Source organism: Gigantopelta aegis, chromosome 3 (genome assembly GCF_016097555.1).
Source record: "Gigantopelta aegis isolate Gae_Host chromosome 3, Gae_host_genome, whole genome shotgun sequence".
NCBI lineage: Eukaryota > Metazoa > Mollusca > Gastropoda > Neomphalida > Peltospiridae > Gigantopelta > Gigantopelta aegis.
Genome location: NC_054701.1, coordinates 71455741 through 71468236, shown reverse-complemented (window position 1 = coordinate 71468236; position 12496 = coordinate 71455741). Strand labels below are relative to the sequence as shown.

Sequence of the window (12496 nt, the reverse complement as noted above, 5' to 3'; positions counted from 1 at the left end):
AATTCATGTGACCAAATGCAAAACATTTAGGTAGCAAAGCCTGTTCTGCTGCCAAATGTCTTTCAACGCAATTTTCTCAAACAGAGCTAATGAAACATAACATCGATGAAACATCCTTTAGGTACTCAACAACCATCTGTGATTGAGTTCCCGTTGTTTTCATTAATAACAAGCACATGTTTTTAAATTCTTTATGCTGAAGCACAGTCTGGAGTGTTTCTGCAGATGAGTGGTGTCTCAAGTTGGTCAGTAACTGGAGTAACTCAGTGTTAATGCTGTCAGAATTCGTTTGAATTCTAATTCGAAGAAGCGCATTAATTGCCTGCTTGTGAAGGCGGACACTTCTGTAATAGTGACAACCTTCTATTGCTTGATCTACAGAACAATCGGCGATAACTCCTGCATCCACCCACCAGTCTGAATCCAAGGCAACCATATTTCTTGTACATTATTTTCAAGCACACAAGAATTGTATGGAATCCGCCAATGAGAGGAATTATCTTATCATATTTTCCACCAAACAGCCACGAAATTATCAACATCTTACTATTGATAGCTTCATCAGCATGAACAAAGATATGTCCTACTTCAAGGTCATTTGTCATTTCCATTATCATGTCCATGTACCATTTGACGACATTGTCATGTGGAGGCAATGGAACAACAGGGAGATATTCTAATTTGCACTTGGGAGTAACACTATCAGTGACGGACTTCATAAATGCTGTCCATGATCCAACCGGACCCCCTTCACAATCATCACGAGCTACAGAATCCAGCAATACCCAGGCAATGTCACGTTTCAAAGCTTCGTCAAGCAAAGGTGAGTTAAAATACTTATCTGTGAAGTTGGAAAATGCTGAAGGAGATATCTTTTTTCTTGGGATTTTATATGACCCATAGTCATTCTGTTCTTCATCTATGATATCAGAGATTATAGGTGTTGTATTCCGACTACCGTCATCATCACAGTTTGGGTTACCAACTTGAAATACAGTACCAGTGGTATGATGTGTTGTGTGAGCGCCTGTCAATGTTTGTTGTCTACCGTCTGAATTGTCAAATGTGACGTGAATACTTTTTCCTTTGGCAATGCCAGGAGGTAACATTCTTTTATGCTGCATAGTGACAGTCTTGGCCCATGTGTTATTCAGTAATCTGACATCAGTATATGATATTCCTATGCCACAATGATGAAGCAAAGAGATGGCCTCTTTGCTACCAGTTATTCGATGGAGTGTTAAACTCAGTGCTGTATTCAGGGATGGACGTTGGTGGGTAATCAACATTTCCCAGCTATGGCTTATGGCAGATATTTTCTCTGCCTGCGATATACTTGGGGTTTTGACATATAAGAATGTGTTTTTGGATCTATTGACCATGCTATTGCATTATAAATGCAGCAAAGAGGACCATTGCTATCGAGCTGGTTTAAAAATTCGTCTGGTTCTGGTGGCCATTTGTGTGGTTCTCGTGTAGATATTTTGTGTCGAATTAGAGCTGCAGATGCTTTTGTTAAGTCAGCTTCTCGCAGACCGTGTCCCTTGAGTGTAGCTACTGAATACATTAATGGATTAACGTCACTTGAATGTACAACAACACGATTGCCTACCAAGTAAAAATCTATTTGAGGACCAAATGTTTCTCTCAATTTTATTTTAAGCTGGGACGTGTGTTTAAATCCTATTGGTGATCCATCAAGGCCATGTTCTTCACTTAATTCTGCAATGTCTTTGATAAGCTCAGTCAGAAAAAAAGCTTTGTGATCCTTAATGACTCTGCGTTCAAACATCTTCATGAAATTATTTACCACTTGCTTATTCATCATATCTCTATCATTATCAAATTGTGCGGGATTATAGGAATAGACAAAACAGTTATAACAGTGTTTATGGTAATACAGATCTAGAGCAAATATGTCACAAGCACCATGAAGCAATACATTTAAACGTGTAGCAGCATCATGGTACTTGTCATCTTCGTTTAACATTTTCATTTCCATTTGGCATTTAATTTTATCAACTGCTTTATCTTCGGAACATCGGCCAAGACCACCTTTATTATACGGTTTATTATCACATATCGACACTTTATTGCAAACAAACACACCTGTTTTTTCTTGGTTGCTAACCGTGGAATTTTTTATGGCTTTTGCGTTTTCTTTTGAGAAATATCTTTAGATATATCATCTGTGGAGCTGTCAAACAGCTGGATTTTTTTATTTAGAGCTTCTTTTCTTTTAATTCAATTGCTGAATGTAATTCGGCATGTTTTATGAACAAATGCATGTTCCCTTAAGTTAGAAAGTCGAGCCTTCACTTTCCGGAACTCATTATATGGTGGTTCAGAACATAAACTTTCTTCAATACTGAACCATCTATCAGCAAGCTCCTGTAATGAGGTGGTGTCTTCTGCATTTATAGTAGTACATTTTTCAATTCCTTTGCTCCTTTCATTGCACAGTAAGCAGCTTTCTTTCTTAGCCGATCCAAGATTTAGAAATGGCTGGTGAGACATTCTGCAATGAAATATCTAGATTAGCAGTTTTGCTAAACACATTCAAGTGCCATATTACCAAATTAACTGAAAAAAACATCCAATACAATATGCTGACAATTGATGTTTAGCTTTCTGTGCATTTGTACTTCTTGACACGTCGACAGTTTGTTGTTACATATTGAAACATTAGGTGTACAATATGTAACAACAAACTGTCGACGTTAATATTAAAAATTTCTTTCTAAAACTATTAAAATACTTATAAATGACATCACTGACCCTCAAAACCCATGAAAAGACACCAAATTTACATTTATATGACAATTACAGGTCAAATCAATGTAGTATAGCAGCCATTTTGGATTTTGGTGGCCATCTTGAAGTTGAAGTCGAAATCCAGGTGGCCCCAAGGCTTATTTTGATTAGTATAACTGTATGAATATTAATCCACTTACAGAAGTTTGACCTAAAAAATATTTTGTTTGGTTCTGGGATGCACCAGTCTAATATGACCATGACGTGCTGCCATTGTTGTCAAGCAAAAATACTTGCTGAAAACCACTTTTTCAATTCAAAATTCCAAGGTATTTTCCATTGAAAAACTAAAAACTAAAGACATATAAATTCTTTCGGGCAAATGTGTGCCAAATGGCGTGAAATATGAATTGGGGAATGCACTATATACAGTATACAGTATGTTGCCTGGCGTGACGGCGGGCGACATATCTCTTCTGCAATAGTCAGAAGGTTAAAACAGAAACGTCATGCACTGTTTATTGTTAAATTGTAAACAAAAGCAAAGTGACGTCATTGGAATATTGACGTCATTCACATTTAAAATCAACTACAACAGGTATATTATTACAATGCTTCGCCAGGTTAAAATAAAAACGTCTCCTTTCCTGTTAAAATAGTTGCAAGAGCAGACAACGCAGTTTACATGTCGGTATGTTTTTATTTTTCATAATTTTAGACAATATTGAGTTTTAAAAGATGAAAGAAGTAAAAAGTACCTTTTGTCAAATATATCATATAAAAAATTACCGTTTGATATGTTATAAGGATGCAAAGAGTAACTGTCATCGACTTTAACATTGGCTAGTGTTGATAGGGATAAATCCAACTCTGCTTTAGAAAAACTCATACTAGAATTCCGACCATACTAGATTATGATGTGAACAGGTCATATTTTTAATGACATGCTTCAAGGGTTAGTTAAACTTGTTTATGATTAAGGCCATTTTTGTTTGAATTAGGAATTTGATTTTTTTTTTTTTTTTTTTAATTAATGTATTTAATTTTTTGTTATACTAATAGGTATTACTCTTTCTTGCTACTGAATTCAAATTGTTTGTATGAGTCCATTATGTTAAAAAAAAAAACTCCAGCTGACAAATATACTGTTTTATTTCACTAAATCATATTGCGCAATTGCCACCTGTGGCTCAGATGAGGTGAGCAATTAACATTGTTACAGCAAATCGTGGCAGCAGAGCGCACACATGAAAGGTGGAATTTCAGACACCAATGAATTAAGTGTCTTGTTGATTGCAGTGTAATGGTCATACCAAGATGTATTATATCTACAGAACCTCAGATACATTGTTTTCACTTCCTATTTATTGCACAAGTTTAAGTAAACAAGTGCAATAAATAGCGAAAACAACGTATGTGAGGTTCTGTATTTATTACATACCTTCTTTTACAGTATTTACAGTGCTATCTGATGTATCGGTGCACATAAGCATTCAAAGACCATTTTCTATGTGAACAATGAAATACTTTTTAAAATGTGTCACCAATGAAGCAGTGCTTATTTGAGATACACTACAAATTGTTTTATGTCTGTAGTAAATAAACATTTTAAAATTGTCCATAAATATAGACACCCCTTTGTATCCAAAACAGTTTGCATGTCTGGTGATTCAGAACAGTTGATCGGTGACCCCGCTATTTATAAACCGCCCATGACCTCACTTTGTAGCCCATAAATGCTACACTATTGTCCCAGGATTATTTTAATACTTTTTTGTTTTGTCTTGTAATATTGAAAATGAATGATCACACATGACCCATCTCGTGATCAGTTTCGGAATTGTTTTCTTAAGTAGCACAGTATTGCAGATGCCTACATGAATTTTTTTCTCGGGTAGATTGTGCACACGTGGGTCTTATTTCGCTTTTTTTTTTTTTTTTTATAACAATGTGACAATTTTGAACAGGAATGACTCAATTAAGGTGTAAAACTTTTGTTTAGTTTACATTTGTCTGTGCTTTCCTTTTCTTTTAAAATAAAAATAACAGAATTTTTTTATTATACCGTTTACTTACATTTTTAAAATGTGGGAAAGTTGTTTTTAGACTGGTTTTAACATTCTTAATATCAATACGGCTGACCTATTTCGCGTTTATTTACACGAAAGCAGGTGAATGATTTATTTTGAAATTATGATAAATCATATAATTATTGATAATTAAAAAAAAAATTATTTGTTTTTACCCTTATCAATAAATATGTTGATACTTGATTGAACATTGAAAAGTTCAATTTGTTAGAAACACTGACATGACAACTTCCTAAGCATACTTAAGCAAAATATCAAGTACGCCGAATCACCGGACATGGCTCAGCTGTATTTATACATATCTATAAAACATCCTCGCTGCTATAGTTTAAAAAAAAAAGTTTTGCCTGATAGTTACATGTATTTTGCAAAAGCCCAGGGGCGAGACGTAACCCAGTGGTACAGCGCTCACTTGCTGCGCGGTCGGTGTGGGATCGATCCCCGTCGGTGGGCTCATTGGGCTATTTCTCGTTCTAGCCAGTGCACCACGACTGGCATATCAAAAGCCATGGTATGTACTACCCTGTCTGTGGGATGGTGCATATAACAGATCCCTTGCTGCTAGTCAAAAAGAATAGCCCATGAAGTGGCGACAGCGGGTTTCCTCTCTCAATATCTGTGTGGTCTTTAACCATATGTCTGACACCATATAACTGTAAATAAAATGTATCTTTCATATGATTATATGAAAGATAACAGGCTTTGTAAATTCAGCCGTATATCACGAATACTATATGTTCCCACTAGTACAAGTGGTTTCTAAAGCACATGTAGCATGCACACAGCAGAACATGCAACTGCACGTACATACTGATTCTGTATGCAGACAGGTCAGATAATAAATCAGTGATGACACAAACATCAATACAACCTGACATTAACAACCTTCTGGGACTCTGCAGACAATAGCCTTCTGGGACTCTGCAGACAACGTTATAACTTATACATGAAATTAATGTGCATGCCATATTTTGTCTGAGGATTTTATTAGTATTTCATTACTTATTAAATGTTCATGCCATGTACCGGTAGATTATGGCTTTTGCAAAAAAAGAGAAAGAAATGTTTTATTTAACAACGCACTCAACACATTTTATTTACAGTTATATGGTGTCAGACATATGGTTAAAGACCACACAGATATTGAGAGAGGAAACCCGCTGTCGCCACTTCATGGGCTATTCTTTTTGACTAGCAGCAAGGGATCTGTTATATGCACCATCCCATAGACAGGGTAGTACATACCATGGCTTTTGATATGCCAGTCGCATGGAATTGAACTACAAACATTTACAATGCAGAAGCACCTGTGTTTAAGGAAAACAGGTTTTGTAACTTTGGCCTCTAATAGTTTGCTGTTAAACACGCTCTCTCACAGGTGGTTGACCTAATTATTGACCCAACGCGGTATTATATGACAATATATACATTTGATTTGTACCTAAAAGTACTTTATTGTACCATGTATAGGACCACCATATCACACTTATTATTGATATTTTATAAAAAATAATTGAATTATGGGTACGGTCCATAATTCTGAGAAAAATAACGGCTGTTTGGAGTGCAGAAGTGTGACGTATTATTTTGAGTCACGTGACGGGCATTCCCTGAATAACCGCAGTGTCAGATTTACCAAGCTCGTGTATCGAGAACGCTTGACCGTCTTCTGTGACGTAGGGTAAATAGAAAAACAACAACAATAAAAATAAGTTATTAAAAAATAATAAAAACATGTACTGAATGATGATAAGCTTATACATTAATTTATTTTAGTAACAGAAGCATGTTAAACGTCGACAATCCCAACTAGGCCTTTGGATCTATAGGTAAATTTATCATTAGTCGTACGTGTAAAACTCTAAACATCTGGATCATGAACACCTTCATTTTCCACCTTGTCAAATTCATTATCATGCAAAATATGCCATAACAGCTGACTTGAGATAGGAATTGTTACATTTTTAAAGAATACTCTGAACTAGACCGTGTTTATATCCGATGTGGCTATATTCACAGCAAAACTGCGGTAAATAAGTACATGTATTTGATTAATCCATATTACCGAACCTCTGGAACAGGAGGAATACATACTAAGTACTGTATGAACAGTGCATTTTCTGAACAGGGGAGGGAGTGGGGAAGTATGAATTTAGCGGACCCTTTTGTGTACGTTTTCCATAGATATATGACATAGATATATGAATAGCATCATATTGTCCCTACAGTACTAACAAAAAATTAATAATAATAAATAAATAAATAATAATAATAAATAATGATGAATAAATAAATAAAAACTATTACAAATTATCAGCTGCTGAGGTAGAGAAACTAACTACAGATAGTACACAAACTAACAACAGGGTTTGAACTTATTAATTTTTCAGAGTGCAATTTTGAGGCTGCGTACGTAAATAAAATAAAAAAAGTTAATTTTACAGCAAATAAATATGACTAAAAGGTTGTATTTAGTCACATTTCAAATGCTCAAAATTGTAAGGGGCAATAAAACTCAAAATACATTTTTTTTTAATAGGCTACTAGTAAAGCTTAGACCACTCCTGGGTCTCCCTCTAAATGTTATAAATCTAATCAAACCAATAAACTGTAAAATGCCGAGGTGTTCCAAATCTAGTTTGGTGATTACAAAAAATCAGGGTTCATTTAATTTTTTAATTTTTTTTTTAATTTCAGGGTTGCTACATAAAATTGGTGTAGGTCAGGAAATGGAAACACACATTTTGTTTTTAGGCCTTACCATAATTTACATTTTATAAAAATGTTTTCTGCAAATTTAAGATTGAGGTGTATAAAGTTTGTGGTGTTTTGTGTGTGGCTATATGTACATGCCGGAACCAAAAAGGGAAAGGATTTGGAATAACTGATAAATTGAGGGATCATCTTGACATATTGCTACACGCAGTGCCTCCTATTTAACTGTCTTGGGATATCTCGGATCAATAATCTATTAGACTAACTCGCTGAGTGAAAGTCAGGCTCTCGCTGACTGCTACATCTGTTCTAATTAAATGGCGATGTATTTGTTGTGAATAGAATGGGAAACTTGGTGAGAGCTGTGTTCTTGTTCTCTAAGTAGTGCATGCAATTTAGGTCATGATTTAAATTGGTCAAATAATATTGTTAGCACTTTGCCAAATTTTGGTAGGAAATGTTTAAACGGATTTCAATTTGATGTGCATTGCAAGACATCAAAAGGAATAAAGCCATGTTAAACACGTGTCTATGTATTTTCCATCAGTTGTATAAACTCCATAATTAACATTGTATTGGACAGGTAACTGTGCCATTGCATATAGTGATATTTAAATTTTATAATCAAATCACATTATTATAAACTGTTTTTCTGCAAAATTTCTGTGTTCTGCATTGCATACTTTTTCTGCTATTCGACTTAAAAAAAGTGGGACATTTTTGGAATTTGTTATTTTAAATCGTCCAATAAATGGTTTATGAAGTTCTGTTCATTGGGTTACAGTTTTGAAAAGGACATAATCCTGAAACTGACAGTTATGGATAGTATGTGCCAAGAACCTGTACATTACAGATCTAATTTCATAGTTAAATAATTGGTATTTGTTGAAGTAAATGCAGGCAGATTACTTTGAAATCGGGAACGTCTTCAGTGTTGCTTCAATACATGTACTTCTAACAAAGGCTTTCAGAATTTTCACATAACATTTATTATTTATTGTTATTTTCTTTTCTTTCAGAGCTTGGCTGAAGTTTTTCGATGTTTCATTTGTATGGAAAAACTGCGGGATGCCCGCCTGTGTCCTCACTGTTCAAAACTCTGCTGTTTTCCCTGTATTAGAGTAAGTACATGCAGACAGACTTGTAATCAATTGTGTGTGTGATGTGTATCAGGAATTTGTCCCATAGCAACCTCAGGTACCTATGAAAGTAATCATACATATGAGTATCCCATTGATGAAGGGGCAAGGCTTAGTCCAGTGGTAAAGTGCTCGCTTAACGTGCTGTCAGTTTGGGATCGATCCCTGTCGGTGGGCTCATGGCACTATTTCTCGCTCCAGCCAGTGCCCCACAACTGGTACATCAAGGGCCGTGGTATGTGCTATCCTGTCAATGGGATGGTGCATATAAAAGATCCCTTGCTGCAAATTGAAAAGAGTAGCCTATGAAGTGATGTCTGGGTTTCCTCCAATATTTGTGTGGTCCTTAACCATATGTTCGATGCCATATAACCATAAATAAAAGGTGTTGAGTGCATCATTAAATAAAACATTTCCTCCCTTCCTTCCCATTGTTGAAATATCTAGTGAGATCTTTAATGCATAAATAAAGGCAACAATGTGTTCCATATACCACCACCCTTAAAGCTTTGCTTAACCTGTTTGCCTATTCTTTGTGCCATCAAGTGTGTGGTTTCCTACTATTATCTTCAACACTTAACTATAAGAGCTTTGCCATTCACATTTCGCAAGGTTTTATTTTAAGACTGTGGCATTATTGAATATTCAGTATACAAATTTATTACATGTATACCTATTCAATCTTACTATAGTGATAAAGACATATTCAATGGGTTTGATAAATTTATTTTGTATCACACGTGCATTCTGGACTGGAACTTGTAAATAGGGCATTTCCTTTTTATTTTTTATTGATGTTGGTGCCTTTTTATTACTGACATGATGCCTGATTTAGAATTTACGTCACATTGTATTTGAAACATTACAGAAGATTGCTGCAGACTATGATTCTTAACGTTAAGTAAATCTGTACTAGGACGAGTGATTAACAGATTTACGAAAGTGTCATTATGATGTTAAATTGAAAACTGTTTTTGTTAAAAATTAAAAAAAGGTATGTAATAAATACAGAACTTCACATAAGCCGTCTTGTGGTATATATTCTTGCGCAAAATAAACTTGTGCAATAAATTTACCAATGAAGTTCTGTATATATATTGTTAAAATTTTATGACATTTGTGTAGTGTTGTATTTATGAGATTTTTTGTTTGGTTTGGCAGATCATTATTATTTCACTTATCTTCGTTTGGTTTTTTTAAATTTTAATTCTTATAGAGATGGCTTACAGAGCAGAGGTCACAGTGTCCACATTGCAGGTAAATATAGTTCAGCCATTCACAGCATTGTTACAAGTTCCTACAGGGCTAGCTCTGGCACTCGCCACATTCGCCAATTGCAAATTTTAAAAACAATTGGCAAATGTTTTAATTTTTTTAAATTTGGTATTAATTGATATTCTGTTACAAAATAACTAAATAAGTTTAATAGATAATTTGGCGAAATTTTCAGCTGATGCAGAGCTAGCCGTATCCTAGCTGAATAAGCCATGTCATAATTGAATGATGTCAATAAAAAGGCAATGTTTCGTGCTTCCCTTCACCCAACCTCGCCTTACAGAAAAAAGCATTCAGAATTAACATCAACATCTGTTTGGCATAAAATTTCAATGTATACAGTTAATACTCAATAGTTTGAAGCAGAGGGTGGGTGTGGTGGAAGAGGCATAATTGAGTTTTAAAATGATCTCTAGCCCTAGTTAATTCATGTCTTCAAACACAACAGAACATAAGAGTATAGGGAACATTTTGTTTTCAAATCTTGTTTAGCAATATTTCTAGTCAATTTAAAATTGATTAGCAACTACAGTTTAATGTTTTAAAATTGTGTAGCGATTTCAGAAACTTGTTGCAATACCGAACAAAATGTTTCCTGGCAATTCAAATAGTTAACAGGGTGGGATGTACCTCAGTGGTACACAGCTCACTTGATGGGCCCCATTGGGCCCCATTGGGCTATTTCTCGTTCCAGCCAGTGCTCCACAACTGGTGTAACAAAGGCCGTGGGATGGTGCATATAAAAGATCCCTTGCTTCTAATCGAAAAGAGTAGCCCATGAAGTGGCGACAGCAGGTTTCCTCTCTCAATATCTGTGTGGTCCTTAATCATATGTCCGATGCCATATAACATAAAGAAAATGTGTTGAGTGCGTCGTTAAATAAAAACATTTCCTTCCTTCAAATAGTTAACTTACTTGACAAATACATGAACATGTAAATAGCTTAAAGTGTACTATATTTTAAGTTGCTTCATGGATCACATTTTGTAACATGTCTTGTTCTTCAGTTATGTGTTACCTTAAAGAGCTGAAAATTGGCAGTCACCAGAGATGACCTTTATATCATTCCAATGCAAAAAAAATTGTTTTGTTTAACAACAACACTATAGCACATTGATTTATTAATCATCGGCTATTGGATGTCAAACATTTGGTAATTTTGACAAGTCTTAGAGAGGAAACCTGCTAGAATTTTCAAGATAGCACATACCACAGCCTTCGATATAGCAGTCGTGGTGCGCTGGCTGGAACGAGAAATAGCCATATGGGCCCATTGACAGGGATCGATCCCAGATTGACCGCACATCAAAATGTTTAAAGCCAGTAAGTTGAGAGCTAGTAATTGGTACTGCTGGCCACCATGATTTTAACTTTGATATGATTATTCATTTCTTCAGAGCACCCCTCCACTTACACGAGTTGGTGAACTGCCGCTGGGCTGAAGAAGTAACACAGCAGCTTGATACACTTCAGAATATTATGCCCAGTTCGAATTCGGACAGCTGTGATGATGAAAAGTAAGTTATAAAGGATTCTTCCTTCTTCTTCGTTCAAATTTGTAAAAATTCTCTCGTACAGATATTCTGATGTGAGTGATGAATTGGGCAGTTGTTTGCAGGTCTGCCCAGGATCCCCAGAGCTTCTGATGTAGGTCTATTCCATGCGGCTAGAAGTGGCTTCTGTCCGAGTTGTGTAGTGGACATTGTTGTAGGATATGTTCTGGTGTTTGACAATTGCCGTCATTGAGATATAAACTGCCGTGGGTAGGGAGCATCACTCACAGTACTTTTGTGCCGCTGGATAAAAATTACTGCTGTTGGTAAAACTTAAAAACAGCAAAATGAACACATCTGGTGTACATTATCTGCCAGTATTTAACATTTGTAAAGTTGAAATATGTCTACTTGCAACAAAATAACCTTTCAGTCATGTTTATTGCCTGCAAAAGTCATTGATGAGTGCTGCAATGACACGTCTTTTAGGCCTATCCACGGGTGACCACATGGTGTATAACATGCATGTAATCCCAGATGTGGTTCAGTCAAGTGTTAAAGGAGACCGGACACCAAAAGACATGTAGTGTGTAATGGATTAAGTTAGCGTCAAAGACCGCATTACTCTAACGCCCGGCTCGCTGCAAGGCACCGGTCAGCTGCGCGTCTTAGGTTTGGGGTAAAAACAGAAGTGGGCAGGATTATGCATAGATCTGAACGAAAGCGAGGCAATACGTCATCGGTGAGAGTTAACAAGCAATACCGGTACACGTGTTGTTTCTTTGGTTGTGCCTTTTAGTTGTCTTTTCTTTTTTTGTCTCCAGGTTTATCGGAAATTTAATTTACAAGATAATTAGTGTTATTATATACTTTCGACATAATTATATGATTGTTTAACTGCAACAGTAAGAGCAATGCATCCCAAGTAACGGCCAACATCATGGTTTCGATTTCCAAAAAACCGAGTTGTTTTAAAACATGGACACATTATTGTCGTCGAATGGGCTTTACACCAACTAAATACAGTAG

At 35.7% G+C, this 12496-nt stretch overlaps 1 protein-coding gene across 1 annotated transcript in view; it reads left to right on the top strand.

Annotated features, from left to right (window-relative positions):
• The window catches only part of LOC121369020 (E3 ubiquitin-protein ligase TRIM37-like), a 64428-nt gene that overhangs the window by 8332 nt on the left and 43600 nt on the right, over positions 1 to 12496 (top strand). The window contains exons 2-4 of the mRNA XM_041493824.1: positions 8579 to 8680; positions 9915 to 9955; positions 11372 to 11491. Coding sequence (XP_041349758.1) covers positions 8579 to 8680; positions 9915 to 9955; positions 11372 to 11491 — 263 coding nt within the window. The remainder of the gene's footprint in view (positions 1 to 8578; positions 8681 to 9914; positions 9956 to 11371; positions 11492 to 12496) is intronic.